Source organism: Megalops cyprinoides, chromosome 4 (assembly GCF_013368585.1).
Source record: "Megalops cyprinoides isolate fMegCyp1 chromosome 4, fMegCyp1.pri, whole genome shotgun sequence".
Classification (NCBI taxonomy): domain Eukaryota; kingdom Metazoa; phylum Chordata; class Actinopteri; order Elopiformes; family Megalopidae; genus Megalops; species Megalops cyprinoides.
Genome location: NC_050586.1, coordinates 13,567,668 through 13,590,935, shown reverse-complemented (window position 1 = coordinate 13,590,935; position 23,268 = coordinate 13,567,668). Strand labels below are relative to the sequence as shown.

The following is a 23,268-nucleotide window of genomic DNA, read 5'->3' as shown; positions in this document are numbered from 1 at the left end:
TCAGGTGTTGGATACTTTGTTTCAGCATCTTCCGTTCCCCCTTTATTCTCCTCTGGTGGGTTTTCTGCCCGTAGGTCATCCGGATTGTCATTTTCTGAAAGTAATTTAACATGTGCAGAATCTATGTTTTTTCTTAACTGTGTATCATCAGTTTCTACATCCTGTACTTCTGAAGGATGATCTGCTGGTGATTCATCCTGACTCCCATGTTGTGAGGACTCCTCCTCTCCCCCAAGATGCACATTTATGTCTTCCTGGTCGGTATGACCTGATTCATTTTCTTCCCCTTTTACTCCTTCTGGTTCTCCTTCCTGTTCCCCAGAGGGATGGTCTCCTGGTGATTCATCATGAGTCCCTTGTTGTGAGGATTCACCTTCACCACCAGGATGCACATTTACATCTTCCTGGTTGGTATTACCTGATTCAATATCTGTCTCTTTCGCTCCTTCAGTTTCTCCTCCCTGTTCCCCTGAGGAATGGTCTCTCGGTGATTCAACCTGATTTTCATGTTCTGAAGATCCATCTTCGCCAGCATCATGCACATTTACATCTTCCTGGTTGGTATTACCTGATTCATTTTCTTCCCCTTTCACTCCTTCAGGCTCTTCTTCCTGTTTCCCTGAGGAATGGTCTCCTGGTGATTCATCATGAGTCCCATGTTGTGAGGTTTCATCTTCGCCACCAGGATGCACATTTACAACTTCCTGGTTGGTATTACCTGATTCATTTTCTTCCCCTTTCACTCCTTCAGTTTCTCCCTCTTGTTCCCCTGAGGGATGGTCTCCTGGTGATTCATCCTGATTTTCATGTTCTGAAGATTCATCTTCACCACCAGGATGCACATTTACATCTTCCTGGTTAGTATTACCAGATTCATTATCTTCCTCTTTCACTCCTTCAGTTTCTCCTCCCTGTTCCCCTGAGGGATGGTCTCCTGGTGATTCATCCTGATTTTCATGTTCTGAAGATCCATCTTCGCCAGCATCATGCACATTTACATCTTCCTGGTTGGTATTACCTGATTCATTTTCTTCCCCTTTCACTCCTTCACTTACTCCTTCTTGTTCCCCTGAGGAATGGTCTCCTGGTGATTCATCCTGATTTTCATGTTCTGAAGATTCACCTTCACCACCAGGATGCACATTTACATCTTCCTGGTTGGTATTACCTGATTCAATATCTTTCTCTTTCACTCCTTCAGTTTCTCCTCCCTGTTCCTGTGAAGCACTGTCTCCTGGTGATTCATTCTGATTCCCATGTGGTGAGTATTCATCCTCTTCGCCAGGATGCACATTTACATCTTTCTGGTTGGTATCACCAGATTCACTTTCTTCCCCTGTCACCCCTTCAGTTTCTGCCTCCTGTTCCCCAGAGGGATGGTCTCCTAGTGATTCATCCTGATTTTCATGTTCTGAAGATCCATCTTCGCCAGCATCATGCACATTTACATCTTCCTGGTTGGAATTACCTGATTCACTTTCTTCCCCTTTCACCCCTTCAGGCTCTCCTTCCTGTTTCCCTGAGGGATGGTCTCCTGGTGATTCATCCTGATTTTCATGTTCTGAAGATTCATCTTCACCACCAGGATGCACATTTACATCTTCCTGGTTGGAATTACCTGATTCAATATCTGTCTCTTTCACTCCTTCAGTTTCTCCTCCCTGTTCCCCAGAGGGATGGTCTCCTGCTGATTCATCATGAGACCCTTGTTGTGAGGATTCATCCTCTCCCCCAGGATGAACATTTACATCTTTCTGGTTGGTATCACCAAATTCATTTTCTTCTTCTTTCACTTCTTCAGTTTCTCTTTCCTGTTCCTCTGAAGGATGGTCTCCGGGTGACTCATCCTGATTTTCATTTTGTGAGGATTCATTCTCACCACCAGGATGCATATTTACATCTTTCTGGTTGGTTTTACCTAATTCATTTTCTTCTTTTTTCACTTCTTCAGTTTCTCTTTCCTCTTCCTCTGAAGGATTTTCTCCTGATTGTTGTGGAATTTCATTATCACTTCCTCCATCTATATTTCTATGTCCTGAAAGTATATTACCAGGTCCTTGGTTCCCCCTTTCTAAATCATCACTTTCCACTTCGTCCTCTCCGGTTGGACACTCAGTTGCAAGTTCATTCTCATTTTCATGGAGTGAGCTATCTTCGGCACTTTCTGAATCTCCATGTACTTTCTCTGGGCTTTCATTATCAGGTGTTGGATACTTTGTTTCAGCATCTTCCGTTCCCCCTTCATTCTTCTCTGGTGGATTTTCTGCCTGTAGTTCATCCCCATTGTCATTTTGTGACGGTTCTTTTACATCTCCAGATTCAAACTTTTGTTTTTCTGACTGTGTATCATCAGTTTCTCCTTCCTGTTCCTCTGAAGGATGGTCTCCTGGTGACTCATCCTGAGTCCCATGTTGCGACGATTCATCTTCATCTCCAGGATGCACATTCACATCTTCCTGGTTGGTATTACCAGATTCATTATCTGCCTCTTTCACCCCTTCAGTTTCTCCTTCCTGTTCCCCTGAGGGATGGTCTCCTGGCGATTCATCATGAGTCCCTTGTTCTGAGGATTCATTCTCACCACCAGGATGCACATTTACATTTTCCTGGTCGGTATTACCTGGTTCGTTTTCTTCCCCTTTCACTCCTTCGGTTTCTCCCTCTTGTTCCCCAGAGGAATGGTCTCCTAGTGATTCATCCTGATTTTCATGTTCTGAAGATTCATCTTCACCACCAGGATGCACATTTACATCTTCCTGGTTGATATTACCAGATTCATTATCTTCTTGTTTCACTCCTTCAGTTTCTCCTTCCTGTTCCCCTGAGGGATGGTCTCCTGGCGATTCATCATGAGTCTCTTGTTCTGAGGATTCATTCTCACCATCAGGATGCACATTTACATTTTCCTGGTTGGTATTACCTGGTTCGTTTTCTTCCCCTTTCACTCCTTCGGTTTCTCCTTCTTGTTCCCCAGAGGGATGGTCTCCTAGTGATTCATCCTGATTTTCATGTTCTGAAGATTCATCTTCACCACCAGGATGCACATTTACATCTTCCTGGTTGATATTACCAGATTCATTATCTTCTTGTTTCACCGCTTCAGTTTCTCCCTCTTGTTCCCCAGAGGGAAGGTCTGCTGGTGATTCATCCTGGGACCCATGTTGTGAGGATTCATCCTCATCCCCAGGATGCACATTTACGTCTTCCGGGTTAGTACTGCCTGATTCATTTTCTTCCCCTTCTACCCCTTCAGTTTCTCCCTCCTGTTCCCCTGAGGGATGGTCTATTGGTGATTCATCATGAGTCCCTTGTTGTGAGGATTCATCTTCACCACCAGGATGCACATTTACATCTTCCTGGTTGGTATCACCAGATTCACTTTCTTCCCCTTTCACTCCTTCAGTTTCTCCTTCCTGTTCCTCTGAAGGATGGTCTCCTGGTGACTCATCCTGAGTCCCATGTTGCGACGATTCATCTTCATCTCCAGGATGCACATTCACATCTTCCTGGTTGGTATTACCAGATTCATTATCTGCCTCTTTCACCCCTTCAGTTTCTCCTTCCTGTTCCCCTGAGGGATGGTCTCCTGGCGATTCATCATGAGTCCCTTGTTCTGAGGATTCATTCTCACCACCAGGATGCACATTTACATTTTCCTGGTCGGTATTACCTGGTTCGTTTTCTTCCCCTTTCACTCCTTCGGTTTCTCCCTCTTGTTCCCCAGAGGAATGGTCTCCTAGTGATTCATCCTGATTTTCATGTTCTGAAGATTCATCTTCACCACCAGGATGCACATTTACATCTTCCTGGTTGATATTACCAGATTCATTATCTTCTTGTTTCACTCCTTCAGTTTCTCCTTCCTGTTCCCCTGAGGGATGGTCTCCTGGCGATTCATCATGAGTCTCTTGTTCTGAGGATTCATTCTCACCATCAGGATGCACATTTACATTTTCCTGGTTGGTATTACCTGGTTCGTTTTCTTCCCCTTTCACTCCTTCGGTTTCTCCTTCTTGTTCCCCAGAGGGATGGTCTCCTAGTGATTCATCCTGATTTTCATGTTCTGAAGATTCATCTTCACCACCAGGATGCACATTTACATCTTCCTGGTTGATATTACCAGATTCATTATCTTCTTGTTTCACCGCTTCAGTTTCTCCCTCTTGTTCCCCAGAGGGAAGGTCTGCTGGTGATTCATCCTGGGACCCATGTTGTGAGGATTCATCCTCATCCCCAGGATGCACATTTACGTCTTCCGGGTTAGTACTGCCTGATTCATTTTCTTCCCCTTCTACCCCTTCAGTTTCTCCCTCCTGTTCCCCTGAGGGATGGTCTATTGGTGATTCATCATGAGTCCCTTGTTGTGAGGATTCATCTTCACCACCAGGATGCACATTTACATCTTCCTGGTTGGTATCACCAGATTCACTTTCTTCCCCTTTCACTCCTTCAGTTTCTCCTTCCTGTTCCTCTGAAGGATGGTCTCCTGGTGACTCATCCTGAGTCCCATGTTGCGACGATTCATCTTCATCTCCAGGATGCACATTCACATCTTCCTGGTTGGTATTACCAGATTCATTATCTGCCTCTTTCACCCCTTCAGTTTCTCCTTCCTGTTCCCCTGAGGGATGGTCTCCTGGCGATTCATCATGAGTCTCTTGTTCTGAGGATTCATTCTCACCATCAGGATGCACATTTACATTTTCCTGGTCGGTATTACCTGGTTCGTTTTCTTCCCCTTTCACTCCTTCGGTTTCTCCCTCTTGTTCCCCAGAGGAATGGTCTCCTAGTGATTCATCCTGATTTTCATGTTCTGAAGATTCATCTTCACCACCAGGATGCACATTTACATCTTCCTGGTTGATATTACCAGATTCATTATCTTCTTGTTTCACTCCTTCAGTTTCTCCTTCCTGTTCCCCTGAGGGATGGTCTCCTGGCGATTCATCATGAGTCTCTTGTTCTGAGGATTCATTCTCACCATCAGGATGCACATTTACATTTTCCTGGTTGGTATTACCTGGTTCGTTTTCTTCCCCTTTCACTCCTTCGGTTTCTCCTTCTTGTTCCCCAGAGGGATGGTCTCCTAGTGATTCATCCTGATTTTCATGTTCTGAAGATTCATCTTCACCACCAGGATGCACATTTACATCTTCCTGGTTGATATTACCAGATTCATTATCTTCTTGTTTCACCGCTTCAGTTTCTCCCTCTTGTTCCCCAGAGGGAAGGTCTGCTGGTGATTCATCCTGGGACCCATGTTGTGAGGATTCATCCTCATCCCCAGGATGCACATTTACGTCTTCCGGGTTAGTACTGCCTGATTCATTTTCTTCCCCTTCTACCCCTTCAGTTTCTCCCTCCTGTTCCCCTGAGGGATGGTCTATTGGTGATTCATCATGAGTCCCTTGTTCTGAGGATTCATTCTCACCACCAGGATGCACATTTACATTTTCCTGGTCGGTATTACCTGGTTCGTTTTCTTCCCCTTTCACTCCTTCGGTTTCTCCCTCTTGTTCCCCAGAGGAATGGTCTCCTAGTGATTCATCCTGATTTTCATGTTCTGAAGATTCATCTTCACCACCAGGATGCACATTTACATCTTCCTGGTTGATATTACCAGATTCATTATCTTCTTGTTTCACTCCTTCAGTTTCTCCTTCCTGTTCCCCTGAGGGATGGTCTCCTGGCGATTCATCATGAGTCTCTTGTTCTGAGGATTCATTCTCACCATCAGGATGCACATTTACATTTTCCTGGTCGGTATTACCTGGTTCGTTTTCTTCCCCTTTCACTCCTTCGGTTTCTCCCTCTTGTTCCCCAGAGGGATGGTCTCCTAGTGATTCATCCTGATTTTCATGTTCTGAAGATTCATCTTCACCACCAGGATGCACATTTACATCTTCCTGGTTGATATTACCAGATTCATTATCTTCTTGTTTCACCGCTTCAGTTTCTCCCTCTTGTTCCCCAGAGGGAAGGTCTGCTGGTGATTCATCCTGGGACCCATGTTGTGAGGATTCATCCTCATCCCCAGGATGCACATTTACGTCTTCCGGGTTAGTACTGCCTGATTCATTTTCTTCCCCTTCTACCCCTTCAGTTTCTCCCTCCTGTTCCCCTGAGGGATGGTCTACTGGTGATTCATCATGAGTCCCTTGTTGTGAGGATTCATTCTCACCACCAGGATGCACATTTACATCTTCCTGGTTGGTATCACCAGATTCACTTTCTTCCCCTTTCACTCCTTTGATTTCTCCCTCTTGTTCCCCTGAGGGATGGCCTCCTGGTGATTCATCCTGATTTTCATGTTCTGAAGATTCACCCTCACCACCAGGATGCACATTTACATCTTCCTGGTTGGTATTACCTGATTCAATATCTTTCTCTTTCACTCCTTCAGTTTCTCCTCCCTGTTCCTGTGAAGCACTGTCTCCTGGTGATTCATTCTGATTCCCATGTGGTGAGTATTCATCCTCTCTCCCAGGATGCACATTTACACCTTTCTGGTTGGTATCACCAGATTCACTTTCTTCCCCTGTCACCCCTTCAGTTTCTCCTTCCTGTTCCCCAGAGGGATCGTCTCCTTGTGATTCATCCTGATTTTCATCTTCTGAAGATTCACCTTCACCACCAGGATGCACATTTACATCTTCCTGGTTGGTATCACCAGATTCACTTTCTTCCCCTTTCACCCCTTCAGGCTCTCCTTCCTGTTTCCCTGAGGGATGGTCTCCTGGTGATTCATCCTGATTTTCATGTTCTGAAGATTCACCTTCACCACCAGGATGCACATTTACATCTTCCTGGTTGGTATCACCAGATTCACTTTCTTCCCCTTTCACCCCTTCAGGCTCTCCTTCCTGTTTCCCTGAGGGATGGTCTCCTGGTGATTCATCCTGATTTTCATGTTCTGAAGATTCATCTTCACCACCAGGATGCACATTTACATCTTCCTGGTTGGAATTACCTGATTCAATATCTTTTTCTTTCACTCCTTCAGTTTCTCCTCCCTGTTCCCCAGAGGGATGGTCTCCTGCTGATTCATCATGAGTCCCTTGTTGTGAGGATTCATCCTCTCCCCCAGGATGAACATTTACATCTTTCTGGTTGGTATCACCAAATTCATTTTCTTCTTCTTTCACTTCTTCAGTTTCTCTTTCCTGTTCCTCTGAAGGATGGTCTCCTGGTGACTCATCCTGATTTTCATTTTGTGAGGATTCATTCTCACCACCAGGATGCATATTTACATCTTTCTGGTTGGTTTTACCCAATTCATTTTCTTCTTCTTTCACTTCTTCAGTTTCTCTTTCCTCTTCCTCTGAAGGATTTTCTCCTGATTGTTGTGGAATTTCATTATCACTTCCTCCATCTATATTTCTATCTCCTGAAAGTATATTACCAGGTCCTTGGTTCCCCCTTTCTAAATCATCACTTTCCACTTCGTTCTCTCCGGTTGGACACTCAGTTGCAAGTTCATTCTCATTTTCATGGAGTGAGCTATCTTCGGCACTTTCTGAATCTCCATGTACTTTCTCTGGGCTTTCATTATCAGGTGTTGGATACTTTGTTTCAGCATCTTCCGTTCCCCCTTCATTCTTCTCTGGTGGATTTTCTGCCTGTAGTTCATCCCCATTGTCATTTTGTGACGGTTCTTTTACATCTCCAGATTCAAACTTTTGTTTTTCTGACTGTGTATCATCAGTTTCTCCTTCCTGTTCCTCTGAAGGATGGTCTCCTGGCGATTCATCATGAGTCACTTGTTCTGAGGATTCATTCTCACCACCAGGATGCACATTTACATTTTCCTGGTCGGTATTACCTGGTTCGTTTTCTTCCCCTTTCACTCCTTCGGTTTCTCCCTCTTGTTCCCCAGAGGAATGGTCTCCTAGTGATTCATCCTGATTGTCATGTTCTGAAGATTCATCTTCACCACCAGGATGCACATTTACATCTTCCTGGTTGATATTACCAGATTCATTATCTTCTTGTTTCACTCCTTCAGTTTCTCCTTCCTGTTCCCCTGAGGGATGGTCTCCTGGCGATTCATCATGAGTCTCTTGTTCTGAGGATTCATTCTCACCATCAGGATGCACATTTACATTTTCCTGGTTGGTATTACCTGGTTCGTTTTCTTCCCCTTTCACTCCTTCGGTTTCTCCTTCTTGTTCCCCAGAGGGATGGTCTCCTAGTGATTCATCCTGATTTTCATGTTCTGAAGATTCATCTTCACCACCAGGATGCACATTTACATCTTCCTGGTTGATATTACCAGATTCATTATCTTCTTGTTTCACCGCTTCAGTTTCTCCCTCTTGTTCCCCAGAGGGAAGGTCTGCTGGTGATTCATCCTGGGACCCATGTTGTGAGGATTCATCCTCATCCCCAGGATGCACATTTACGTCTTCCGGGTTAGTACTGCCTGATTCATTTTCTTCCCCTTCTACCCCTTCAGTTTCTCCCTCCTGTTCCCCTGAGGGATGGTCTACTGGTGATTCATCATGAGTCCCTTGTTGTGAGGATTCATCTTCACCACCAGGATGAACATTTACATCTTTCTGGTTGGTATCACCAAATTCATTTTCTTCTTCTTTCACTTCTTCAGTTTCTCTTTCCTGTTCCTCTGAAGGATGGTCTCCTGGTGTCTCATCCTGATTTTCATTTTGTGAGGATTCATTCTCACCACCAGGATGCACATTCACATCTTCCTGGTTGGTATTACCCAATTCATTTTCTTCTTCTTTCACCCCTTCAGTTTCTCTTTCCTCTTCCTCTGAAGGATTTTCTCCTGATTGTTGTGGAATTTCATTATCACTTCCTCCATCTATATTTCTATCTCCTGAAAGTATATTACCAGGTCCTTGGTTCCCCCTTTCTAAATCATCACTTTCCACTTCGTTCTCTCCGGTTGGACACTCAGTTGCAAGTTCATTCTCATTTTCACGGAGTGAGCTATCTTCGGCACTTTCTGAATCTCCATGTACTTTCTCTGGGCTTTCATTATCAGGTGTTGGATACTTTGTTTCAGCATCTTCCGTTCCCCCTTCATTCTTCTCTGGTGGATTTTCTGCCTGTAGTTCATCCCCATTGTCATTTTGTGACAGTTCTTTTACATCTCCAGATTCAAACTTTTGTTTTTCTGACTGTGTATCATCAGTTTCTCCTTCCTGTTCCTCTGAAGGATGGTCTCCTGGTGACTCATCCTGAGTCCCATGTTGCGACGATTCATCTTCATCTCCAGGATGCACGTTCACATCTTCCTGGTTGGTATTACCTGATTCATTTTCTTTCCCTTTTACTCCTTCTGCTTCTCCTTCCTGTTCCCCAGAGGGATGGTCTCCTGGTGATTCATCATGAGTCCCTTGTTCTGAGGATTCATTCTCACCACCAGGATGCACATTTACATTTTCCTGGTCGGTATTACCTGGTTCATTTTCTTCCCCTTTCACTCCTTTGGTTTCTCCCTCTTGTTCCCCAGAGGGATGGTCTCCTAGTGATTCATCCTGATTGTCATGTTCTGAAGATTCATCTTCACCACCAGGATGCACATTTACATCTTCCTGGTTGATATTACCAGATTCATTATCTTCTTGTTTCACCACTTCAGTTTCTCCTCCCTGTTCCCCAGAGGGATGGTCTCCTGCTGATTCATCATGAGTCCCTTGTTGTGAGGATTCATCCTCTCCCCCAGGATGAACATTTACATCTTTCTGGTTGGTATCACCAAATTCATTTTCTTCTTCTTTCACTTCTTCAGTTTCTCTTTCCTGTTCCTCTGAAGGATGGTCTCCTGGTGACTCATCCTGATTTTCATTTTGTGAGGATTCATTCTCACCACCAGGATGCATATTTACATCTTTCTGGTTGGTTTTACCCAATTCATTTTCTTCTTCTTTCACTTCTTCAGTTTCTCTTTCCTCTTCCTCCGAAGGATTTTCTCCTGATTGTTGTGGAATTTCATTATCACTTCCTCCATCTATATTTCTATCTCCTGAAAGTATATTACCAGGTCCTTGGTTCCCCCTTTCTAAATCATCACTTTCCACTTCGTTCTCTCCGGTTGGACACTCAGTTGCAAGTTCATTCTCATTTTCATGGAGTGAGCTATCTTCGGCACTTTCTGAATCTCCATGTACTTTCTCTGGGCTTTCATTATCAGGTGTTGGATACTTTGTTTCAGTATCTTCCGTTCCCCCTTCATTCTTCTCTGGTGGATTTTCTGCCTGTAGTTCATCCCCATTGTCATTTTGTGACAGTTCTTTTACATCTCCAGATTCAAACTTTTGTTTTTCTGACTGTGTATCATCAGTTTCTCCTTCCTGTTCCTCTGAAGGATGGTCTCCTGGTGACTCATCCTGAGTCCCATGTTGCGACGATTCATCTTCATCTCCAGGATGCACGTTCACATCTTCCTGGTTGGTATTACCTGATTCATTTTCTTTCCCTTTTACTCCTTCTGCTTCTCCTTCCTGTTCCCCAGAGGGATGGTCTCCTGGTGATTCATCATGAGTCCCTTGTTCTGAGGATTCATTCTCACCACCAGGATGCACATTTACATTTTCCTGGTCGGTATTACCTGGTTCATTTTCTTCCCCTTTCACTCCTTTGGTTTCTCCCTCTTGTTCCCCAGAGGGATGGTCTCCTAGTGATTCATCCTGATTGTCATGTTCTGAAGATTCATCTTCACCACCAGGATGCACATTTACATCTTCCTGGTTGATATTACCAGATTCATTATCTTCTTGTTTCACCGCTTCAGTTTCTCCCTCCTGTTCACCAGAGTGAAGGTCTCTTGGTGATTCATCCTGAGTCCCTTGTTGTGAGGATTCATCCTCACCACCAGGATGCACATTTACATCTTCCTGGTTGGTATTACCTAATCCATTTTCTTTTTCTTTCACTTCTTCAGCTTCTCTTTCCTGTTCCTCTGAAGGATGGTCTCCTGCTGATTCATCCTGATTTTCATGTTGTGAAAATTCATCTTCATGACCAGGATGCACATTTACATCTTCCTGGTTGGTATTACCAGATCCAATTTCATCCCCTTTAACCACTTCCGTTTCTCCTTCTTGTTCCTCTGAGGGATGGTCTTCTGGTGCTTCATTTTTATTTTCATGTTGTGAGGCTTCCTCCTCACCTGCAGGATGAACATTTACATCTTCCTGGTTGGTATTACCAGATTCATTTTCTTCCCCTTTCACTCCTTCAGGCTCTTCTTCCTGTTCCTGTGAAGCACTCTCTTCTGGTGATTCATTCTGATTCCCACGTGGTGAGGATTCATCCTCTCCCCCAGGATGAACATTTACATCTTTCTGGTTGGTATCACCAAATTCATTTTCTTCTTCTTTTATTTCTTCAGTTTCTCTTTCCTGTTCCTTTGAAGGATGGTCTCCTGGTGACTCATCCTGATTTTCATTTTGTGAGGATTCATTCTCACCACCAGGATGCATATTTACATCTTTCTGGTTGGTATTACCCAATTCATTTTCTTCTTTCACTTCTTCAGTTTCTCTTTCCTCTTCCTCCGAAGGAATTTCTCCTGATTGTTGTGGAATTTCATTATCACTTCCTCCATCTATATTTCTATCTCCTGAAAGTATATTACCAGGTCCTTGGTTCCCCCTTTCTAAATCATCACTTTCCACTTCGTTCTCTCCGGTTGGACACTCAGTTGCAAGTTCATTCTCATTTTCATGGAGTGAGCTGTCTTCGGCACTTTCTGAATATCCATGTACTTTCTCTGGGCTTTCATTATCAGGTGTTGGATACTTTGTTTCAGCATCTTCCGTTCCCCGTTCATTCTTCTCTGGTGGATTTTCTGCCTGTAGTTCATCCCCATTGTCATTTTGTGACAGTTCTTTTACATCTCCAGATTCAAACTTTTGTTTTTCTGACTGTGTATCATCAGTTTCTCCTTCCTGTTCCTCTGAAGGATGGTCTTCTGGTGACTCATCCTGAGTCCCATGTTGTGACGATTCATCTTCATCTCCAGGATGCACATTCACATCTTCCTGGTTGGTATTACTAGATTCATTATCTGCCTCTTTCACTCCTTCAGTTTCTCCTTCCTGTTCCCCTGAGGGATGGTCTCCTGGCGATTCATCATGAGTCCCTTGTTCTGAGGATTCATTCTCACCATCAGGATGCACATTTACATTTTCCTGGTCGGTATTACCTGGTTCGTTTTCTTCCCCTTTCACTCCTTCGGTTTCTCCCTCTTGTTCCCCAGAGGGATGGTCTCCTAGTGATTCATCCTGATTTTCATGTTCTGAAGATTCATCTTCACCACCAGGATGCACATTTACATCTTCCTGGTTGATATTACCAGATTCATTATCTTCTTGTTTCACCGCTTCAGTTTCTCCTTCTTGTTCCCCAGAGGGAAGGTCTGCTGGTGATTCATCCTGGGACCCATGTTGTGAGGATTCATCCTCATCCCCAGGATGCACATTTACGTCTTCCGGGTTAGTACTGCCTGATTCATTTTCTTCCCCTTCTACCCCTTCAGTTTCTCCCTCCTGTTCCCCAGAGGGATGGTCTCCTGCTGATTCATCATGAGTCCCTTGTTGTGAGGATTCATCCCTACCACCAGGATGCACATTTACATCTTCCTGGTTGGTATTACCAGATTCATTATCTTCTTGTTTCACCCCTTCAGGTTCTCCTTCCTGTTCCTGTGAAGCACTGTCTCCTGGTGATTCATCCTGATTCCCATGTTCTGAAGATTCATCTTCACCACCGGGATGCACATGTACGTCTTCCGAGTTAGTATTGTCTGATTCATTTTCTTCCCCTTTTACTCCTTCGGTTTCTCCCTCTTGTTCCCCTGAGAGATGGTCTCCTGGTGATTCATCATGAGTCCCTTGTTGTGAAGATTCATCTTCACCACCATCATGCACATTTACATCTTCCTGGTTGATATTACCTGATTCATTATCTTCTTGTTTCACCCCTTCAGGTTCTCCTTCCTGTTCCCCATAGGGAAGGTCTCCTGCTGATTCATCATGAGTTCCTTGTTGTGAGGATTCATCCTCACCACCAGGATGCACATTTACATCTTCCTGGTTGGTATTACCAGATTCAATTTCGTCCCCTTTAACCACTTCCATTTCTCCTTCTTGTTTCCCAGAGGGATGGTCTTCTGGTGCTTCATTTTTATTTTCATGTTGTGAGGATTCCTCCTCACCTGCAGGATGAACATTTACATCTTTCTGGTTGGTATTACCAAATTCATTTTCTTCTTCTTTCGCTTCAGTTTCTCTTTCCTTTTCTTCTGAAGGATTTTCTCCTGCTTTTTGTGGAATTTCATTATCACTTCCTCCATCTATATTTCTGTCTTCTGAAAGTATATTACCAGGTCCTTGGTTTCCTCTTTCTACATCATCATTTTCAACTTCGTCTTCTCCTGTTGGACACTCAGTTGCAAGTTCATTCTCATTTTCATGGAGCGAGCTGTCTGAATCTGAATCTCCATGTACTTTCTCTGGGTTAGCATTATCAGGTGTTGGATACTTTGTTTCAGCATCTTCCGCTCCCCCTTTATTCTCCTCTGGTGGATTTTCTGCCCGTCGTTTATCCTGATTGTCATTTTGTGAGAGTTCTTTTACATCTCCAGATTCTATGTTTTGTTTTCCTGACTGTGTATCATCAGTTTCTCTTTCCTGTTCCTCTGAAGGATGGTCTCCTGGTGACTCATCCTGAGTCCCATGGTGCGACGATTCATCTTCATCTCCAGGATGCACGTTCACATCTTCCTGGTTGGTATCACCAGATTCACTTTTTTCCCCTTTCACCCCTTCAGTTTCTCCTTCCTGTTCCACATTAGGATGGTCTTCTGGTGGTTGATCCTGATCCTCATATTGTGAGATGTCCTCCTCATCTAATGGGTGTTCATTTAAGTCTTTTTTAGCATTTTCTTCCAGTGGTTCATCCTCATTCACATGTTGTGGAATTTCATTATCACTTTCTCTGTCTATATTTCTATTGTCTGGTGGTATATTATCAGGTGCTTGGTTTTTAATTTCTGAATGATCCCTTTCAACCTCATCCTCACCTGTTGGACACTCAGTTGCAAGTTCATTCTGATGCTCATGGAGTGAGATGTCACCACCACTTACTGAATCTAAGAGTACTTCCTTTGGGCTTCCATTATCAGGTACTGCATTCTCCTGGTTGATATTACCAGATTCATTTTCTTCCCCTTTCACCCCTTCAGTTTCTTCTTTCTGTTCCTGTGAAGCACTGTCTCCTGGTGATTCATCCTGATTCCCATGTGGTGAGGATTCATCCTCTCCTCCAGGATGAACATTTACATCTCCCTGGTTGGTATCACCAAATTCATTTTCTTCTTCTTTCACTTCTTCAGTTACTCTTTCCTCTTCCTCTGAAGGATTTTCTCCTGATTGTTGTGGAATTTCATTATCACTTTCTCCATCTATATTTCTATCTCCTGAAAGTATATTACCAGGTCCTTGGTTTCCTCTTTCTAAATCATCACTTTCCACTTCGTCCTCTCCGGTTGGACACTCAGTTGCAAGTTCATTCTTATTTTCATGGAGTGAGCTATCTTCGGCACTTTCTGAATCTCCATGTACTTTCTCTGGGCTTCCATTATCAGGTGTTGGATACTTTGTTTCAGCATTTTCCTTTCCCCCCTTATTCTCCTTTGGTGAATGTTCTTTTCTTAGTTCATCCTGACTGTCATTTTCTGAGGGTTCTGTTACATCTCCTGATTCTGTGTTTAGTCTATCTGAATGTGTATCATTAGGACTATTTACTTCTGCTTTCAATTCTTTGTTTCCATTATTTTCATTTTCCTTTTCTTGCAATGGACTTTCTGTTGCTGCTCCACCTCGATTCTCATGTTGTGCGGTTTCCTCCTCACTTCCTGGGTGTACATTTACTTTTTCTGTGGGATTTTCTCCTGGTGGTTCATTCTCATTCTCATGTTGTGGAACTCCATTTTCACTTCCTCCATCTATATTTACATCTTCTGAGGGTATATTATCAGGTGCTTGGTTTTCTGTGTCTGAATCATCCATTCCAACTCCATCTGCACCTGTTGGACACTCAGTTGAAAATTCATTCTCATTCTCATAGACCGAGATGTCACCTTCACTTTCTGAATCTACGGGTTTTTCTTCTGGGCTTGTATTATCAGATGCAGGCTTTTCAGAGTCCAAAGCTTCCCTCACACCTTCATTCTTTTCTGTTGGACATTCTGTTCCTTCTTCTTCCTGACTGTCATGTTGGGACAATCCTTTTACATCTCCTGATTCTATCTTTACTCCGTCTGAATGTGTATCATCAGGACTATTTACTTCTGCAGTCAGTTCTTTGTTTCCATTATTTTCATTTTCCTTTTCTCGCAATGGACTTTCTGTTGCTGGTCCACCCTGATCCTCATGTTGTGAGGTTTCTTCCTCACCTCCTGGGTATACATTTACGTCTTCCATAGGATTTTCTCCTTCATTCTCACTCTCATGTTGTGGAACTCCATTTTCACTTCCTCCATTTATATTTACATCTTCTGAAGGTATACTATCAGGTGCTTGGTTTTCCATTTCTGAATTATCCATTCCAACTTCATCCTCACCTATTGGACACTCAGTTGCAAGTTCATTGTCATTCTCATGTTGTGAGATTTCGTCCTCACCTCCTGCGTGTACATTTACTTCTTCCGTAGGATTTCCTCCTGGTGGTTCATTCTCATTCTCATGTTGTAATGATTCATCTTCACTTCCTGAATCTGTCTGTATCTCTTCTGGATTTGTATTGTTAGATACAGGACTCTCTGTGTCTACATCTTCCCTTTCATTCGCTTCTGATGGGCATTCTGTTCCTTGTTCATCTTGATTGTCATGTTGTGATATTTCATTCTCACTTTCTCCTTTTGTGTTTCTTTCTTCTTCATGTTCATTAACAGGTGCTTTGTCTTCTTTCTCCACATCATACCCTTCAACTTCATTCTCTCCTGTTGGACACTCTGTTGCATGTTCATTGTCATTCTCATGGAGTGAGATTTCATCCTCACTTTCTGAATCTATGTGTACTTCCCCAGGGCTTGTATTACCAGGTTGAGGATTTGCAGTATCCTCATCTTCCCTTTCACCTTCATTCTCTTCCGTTGGACATTCTGTTCCTTGTTCATCTTGATTGCCATGTTGTGATATTTCCTCCTTATCATCTCTATATAAAACTCCTTCTTCTGGGTGTATATTATGTTGTTCTTTTTCTTCTGCTAGCAACCCTTCCTTTCCATCTAATTCATGTTCTGTTGTTGGTTGATCCTGAGTCTCATATTGAGACATTTCTTTGTCAGTTACTGAACGTTCATTTCTTTGTACAGGATATATATCATCAATTCCTTCATCTTCTGTATCTCCCCATCCTGTTTCTTTATCTGTAATTTGTATATTGTTTTCTGCATCCTCTACTTTATTTTCTTCCATTTCAGTTGTTTTTGCTACTGTTAGCTTTTTTGAAATTGTGTCTTTTTCCATCCCAAACCATGCTTGATTTGTTTTTCCTTTCTGCCCAGCTGCCATCTTGCTTGTTAACATCACTTCCACTGTCCTTTTCAATCTTTTTATGTCAGTATTTTTTATTCGAAATTTGCCCTCGAGGCCCCATAAAGCTGTCTTCAAAGGAGACTGTTCTTTGAAATATATTTCTGTCTCTTGAATTGTTTTACTATTATGGTTATTTTGCTCATCTAGTTTCAGTTTAGTGCCTGCATGTTTAACTTCATCTGCCATATCTTCTTTCTCTTCATTCATAAAGTAGGATATATGTTTTCTGGATTTGGGGAAAGCTAATGGAATATTTATGGTGTCCTTTTGTTTTATCACCTGCTTCTGTATGTCATGTAAATCAACACCCTCTCTCTGGGCAGCAGTTCTCACATGCTCATGGATAGGTGGTCGTCTCTCCATGCCTGGATGGCCAAAAATTTTTACTGGTATGGTAGTCCCAACTGTCTTAGTGAGAATCTTTTCAAGTTCTTCAACAGTGACCTGTATCCACTCCCTTGTTTTGTTGTCTTTTTGCATTACTGCTCCTTGAAAGCTTTTGCTGTCACCAGTATGGTGAAAAGCACACCACAAGACACTGAGCACATTATTCTGGTTTGTTTTGTTATTGATATTCAACTTTCTTTGATGAGAAGGAATGATACCACCTACGATGTGGGTTGCTGCCCGAGTTTCTGCTCTTCCCCTTTGCCATGCTTGACTGAAGTTGATGTTTATTTCATTCCTTGTAGTTGTGCTGAGCACCTACAGAAATGAGATGAAAATCCTAATTAAACTAATCAAAATTGCTAAACAGGGCATATATTATGTGGCTATGCTTAAATTAATGCAATTAAATAAGACTAAAAATGTGCACATATTTATTTACATTTGTTTAGGAAAAATATACAATGTGTAATAAGATCAAGATGTCATAGTACTGCTGAGGATGTTATAACAATAGTCTTGAACAATTTAAGGATCTCTGCTTCCAATACTTTATAAATCCCAGCAAACTAGTTTTAATACCATTCTCCATGAAAAAAAATCTTCTTGGTATATCTGTGTTGGTATGTGAACAGAACTCAGACTGAAATTGCCTTTATACTTAACTTTATTATCCCATATGTCAAAAAGTGCAAAACCTCCATTAAATTCCTGAATTTGCTTTTGAAGAGGTGAATTATTGGTGTGAAAGAATTACCAAATGAAACAGAATATTGATCTTATCATGAAGCCAGATTCCCCAACAAATTCCCCAAGAAGAAAACAAAGACATGATTGAACAAGTTTTTTTTTTTTCTTTCCTTTCTTCAGGCATAAAACCCCTAGCCATGCCAATATTCATAGTGTTCCATGTGTTTGCATGCTCTTGCTTCATTAAACAGATCCATAACTGGCCGAACCATACTTCGCTACATAAGGCAAGAAGAGAGACCAAAATTAACATGTTGAACTGATTACATGAAACGGCCAATGAAAGCATCACTTTTGTTGTTTTTTTAAGATATACTTACTTTCCTAACATTATCTATATGGTGCTACTGGATTAAATAGAGCCAGTGAACAAGCTCGTTAATAAGCTGACTTTTGAGAGGTCTTTGTTTATTTCATATTAATGTTACACAGTAGAGTTCAGTCATTGGCTTACAACAAGAACTACTTACCTCTTGAAAGGTAAGTAGATGGTAAACACTTCCATCTATGTTAACGTTGTTCTCGGTGATGTGGGGTAAATCAGATACATTATGTTTGTCAATGCACAATGATATTAAAACGCCATAAAAATTCCATTTACAAATTTCCATTTATATCAACGAATACTGGCATAACTGGAATGCTAAATGGCCAATGGGACCAATGGAGTGGAACTAATTTTTGTAAAGTACTTCTTGTCATAGTACTGCTGAGGAATAATGGACAGAGCAAGTAAAGCAAGTCAATATTTTACTTTTATTGTTATATATATTTAATTATTAAGTATAACAAGGGACATGCCTTGTATACTACTTGCTATTCCAAAAATAAGATTGCATTAAAAACTGCACTGTAACAATGCATAACTACTACTATGGGGATAGTTTACATATAGTCCTTCACAGGTAACATGAGCTAGCTTGTGCTATGATAATGCACCTAAAATCTACCTTTTTGATGATTTATATTAATGTGTTACAACTGTAAAATGTGCTAAACAGTAATTATATTTTGTATTTTATACATTCCAGGCATGTCCACATATTACTACTGATGAAGTACATCAACTGTTGTTTGGTCAAGGGACAATCATATCTAAATGTTATGGCCGCACGACTATACAGTTAAATATAGGTATTCCTATTCAGTAATTTTAGTGTGTGCTATGATTCTGTTTTATGTGTTTGTAAACATTAACATAAGTGGATATGCCTGATAGAAATTGATACATTTGACAAAGTATGTTCATGCATTTTTCTTTTTCTCAAGAATTTTAGTTCATAAGATGGTGACTACTGTAAGTATGACTGCATTACTATGCTGAAAGGAGAACTGCTGATGAGTAAAACAGAGAAAGTAAAACCCCCTTACCCCTGGATTGATGTACCAGCTGCTAATCCTTTCTAAAAAGTCTTCAATGGAAATATTAGAAGACCACTCCTCTTGAATTCTGTACGCCCAGTACATTGGTATATCCCTCTGTCCATGAAGCACAGCCAAAAAAAGGCAATTACTCCCAAAGCAGTGGCATATGTGATCTGTCTTTGTTGAGGTTTGCTCCAAGCCAGAAGGTTCCCAACCATTAAGGAAGACTGCTCTGCAACGAACCCCATCTGAGAAGACCTTTACCCACTGTCCACTGGACTCACTGAAAAGCAAGGGGAATACAGTGGCCAAACACACAGTTAGCCACCACAGTCTCATTGCAAGTTGGCAAATTGAGGCCTGCTGCAGGCATACAGGGAATCCTTATCTCTGATTAATGTTTACCTTGAAACTTTGAATATTGAAATCCATGGCAAGAGCAGAACACCCTTGAGCTGCCACCTGTCTCCAGCATCTTATCATTAGCACCAACCACCTCAGACAACGCACTGGCTCTGTTCTTGTAACACATCAGCACAACAGTTCTACAGCTGTAACACATGCTGAGAACAGTTATACTTCAATAACACATAACACAGCAGCTATAATCCTCGTGTCATACCAATACAGTAGCTCAACATGTGTATGGTGTTGATACAAGTATCATTTCAGGAGAGAAGGTCTTTTTGAAGCACAAACGTATATTTAATTCACTCAAAACCATGCAAAATAATACAATAATATATAAAAAATATATAAAATATCCCCTAAATTCAGAAAAAATGCATTCTATGGAACTGTATTTATATTGCTGAGGCAACATGCACTGCATGATCAGTTACTGCAGTGTAAAATTCTGAACTATCCATCCAATTTCAGGCTTAGCTTATCATGCAATTACAGACAAGGCACGGAATGCTGGTAACTGAATAGACTGGTTTTATCTGCCACAGCTCACATTTGCATGGATGTCGTTTAACTAGCATTTCATGAACAAAGTGTATTCAGCTTTATATAGATTTGCACCTACGTTATGAAAACTCAACTTCATTATCTGATCATTTGTAAGAAAAGTCACTAGATGTGTAGTCAGACATGCATGTCTGCTAAGCAAGGCTGGGCTCCAAATAACAGGGCAACACACATTTTTTCCACCGATTTCATAGAGAACAATGCCTCAGAAAAACTGAGACTGCCATCAACTAAATGGCTAAAAAGTCTCTTAGACCGCTAAACTTCTCTGATGTTACCACTAAAAAACTCAATTTGCTACCCAGATTTCAGCCAAACTTCTGGCCAGGCAAACAATAGCTAGCAAGACACACAGCAGAGTGAGTGTAACATGGGAGGCAGATACCATTTAGATTGACAGCTTTCAGTCGTGTCACCGTCATCAGTCAAAACAGCCTGCGGCACGGCCTGCTGCTGCTAGCTATAAGATAATGAGAGGTTATGTACAAAGAGAAGAGGGGGGCATGTAACCTGTCCAACCTTCTGCCACATATAACAATATGGAATACATGGGATACATTTATATGGAAACCTTCAAGGTTCTCAAAGCAGTGTGTGTGTGTGTGTGTGTGGGGGGGGGGGGGGGGGGGTGCTCATTAGCACTCACTAATGTGTAACACCCTCCTGGGAGATGAATGGCAGTCATTTGGAATGATTACCACACATCAGGTGAGGGAGGGACTTGTTTAGCCTATTAAAACCTGTGAGAGTATTAGTTGGCCAGACTGGAAAAGCCTGAATTTAGTCACGACACCAGGATTCTGCTCTTTGTGAGAGCAGCATTACTGACCGAATCATAGCCTCGGTTTATCATCTCATCAGAAACACAGTGTCTCCTACTTCACAGTGTCGCCCTTCACTGGACTGGGACATCGCTGCCCACTTCAGCAACCTGGGTTTTCCTAGAAGGTTCAACATCCAAGTACTAACAAAGCCCAACCTTGTTTTGCTTCAGCCAACAGGAAGGATAATTTCAGAATGGTATGGGTACTGGCCATATGGTGAATACAGTCTCTGAGGCACAAAGACTGCCCAGAAAACTGCACATTACTAGCTGCCACAAGATAGAAGCTGCCAGTTACTTATTTACCATATATTATTTCAAAATTCAACTTTTACAGGAGTCAGAAAAAAAAATACACTGATGTGAGCAAAATTACTCCATTAAAGAAACTGGATAATTCACTATATTACAAGACAAAACCTTAGTTAACATAGAATAACTCACACAATATGCACGAAAAGCAAAAGAGAAAGACATATGTATATTTTTTGTTCTATAGCAGCAAGATGTATAGTCACACATGCCAACACCCATGCCTGTTGTTGATCGACCAACATTCCACCTGCTTATACAGCCCAGTGTCTCTTTCTAGCAAAGAACATGAATGAAATCATTTCTCTTGTAAAAGAAGAGCAAACGTCAAGGGCCTCTGCTTTGTCTTCCGCAACATGGGCACTTTGCTGTTAAAGGCTTACCCCAGATAGATTCCCCAGATGGATGTGTTTGTCAGGGAGGCTTTAATCATAATTGTAAATGTCAATGTGAAGCGCAGGCATTCCTACAGGTGCTTCAAAACAACTGAGCTTATTATTGACAAACCCCGACACCTGAGATGGGTGACGATTACAAATATCAAGAACTTCAAAAGGACAGTAAGAACAGCATGGACTGCAAAACCCAACTACCCCAGAGGCAAAGGCATCATTTACACTGGGGGTGCTGGGCCCATTTCGCCCCCACCACTTGTAAAAAGGTGTGAACACGTTGAACTCGTCATTGTCCCCAGCACTTTTCAAAACAAACTGACGCCCATGCCCAGAGGCCATGTCGTTCTGTACTGATACTGTTGATAATTATTCTGAAAATGGAAAATCAGTAATCATAAAGCAAAGCTGGAGTATGGGTGGCTCTTCACCCTGCCTGAAGGCAATGAAATTAATCAGATATCAAGCAGAACTGAAGGAAGTCAAAAGTGGGCAATTTTCTTCAGATGGGGCTCAAGTCAAAGAGCACCAAGAAAGTACTCATAAAAAAGATTAATTATGACATCAGGAAATAATTTCATATTGATTTGTCTCACAAAAAAGAGCTGAAAGAATAAAAGTGAAATGGAGTATGGGGCAAAAATAAAATCAGGACAATTAAAATTATGATAACTAAGAAAGATTCTGTATGCAACTGGGAAATAAAATTTAAGGCAGAGATTGTTTTATCTGATAAAATGTTAATCTTAGGGGTGCGCTTAAAATGGTTTTACCAGTCTTGCTATTGTTTCACACTACCTATCAGATTTGGTGTTAATTCCATTTTGACTGAGTCAATTTAGGAAATGAACTGAAATTAAATTAATGAATTGATCATCACAGATAATTATCTATGAAGGTTTTTTCAACTGATGAATTTAATTTCAGTTAATTTCCTGAAATCACTCAAATGAGATGGAGTTCACCCAAACTCTGCTGCAGATTTTGTGTCTGATTGTAAATCCTTATTTTTGTATTCATTCAATGTTTTTTTCTTCAAATACTTACTCTGAGAAGCGGAAGCCAAATACAACTTGACAGCGCAGATATTCTACATTTACATTTACATTTATTCATTTAGCACATATTCTATTAGGAGTTTGGTCACACTTAATACATTATTTTAAGCATATATAGGCCTACAGATCCACCATTTGTTTAGTAAAAAAAGTTGCAATTTCCCATTGATCCTATGTCTGAACAGTGCATCACTGCAAAATTCCTGTAGATTGTAGATCTGTTTAGGTTGTGCACGTTACAATAAACCTGTAACGAACTTCAGGAAATAAAAACATTAAAAACGAAAAATAATCTGCTTTATTAAATATGGTCAGTAGAGGGAGGCATTGTCGAACATTTGCGAGTTACTCACCCTCTCAAGGTTTTACAGCTACGTTACATTACTTTACATTACATTACATTAAATGCATTTAGCAGACGCTTTTATCCAGAGCAACTCCATCATAACAGAACATAAGTGTATCCATTCAACTTAAACTAGCAACAGTGTCAGACCAGGCTGACAATACTCTCAGACCAGTGAGTTTGAGCATAACACTATTCAAGCCCTACCACAATTTAACTTGTGCACTCTGACAAAAGCCAAGTATACTGCGATATAGCAGTTCCTATAACACAAAATCAAAATACAACACAA

General features: G+C 41.6%; 1 protein-coding gene across 1 annotated transcript; it reads right to left on the bottom strand.

The window, feature by feature from the left end:
* Positions 1-289: 289 nt before the first annotated feature.
* On the bottom strand, positions 290-13,109 carry LOC118776107 (filaggrin-like). Its single transcript, XM_036526190.1, has 6 exons — positions 11,606-13,109; positions 10,577-11,137; positions 7,403-8,527; positions 2,051-7,036; positions 549-1,684; positions 290-373 (listed from the first exon to the last, which is right to left on the bottom strand). Exons 1-6 carry the CDS (start codon positions 13,107-13,109, stop codon positions 290-292), a joined length of 9,396 nt encoding a protein of 3,131 aa, XP_036382083.1.
* Between the last annotated feature and the right edge of the window lie 10,159 nt (positions 13,110-23,268).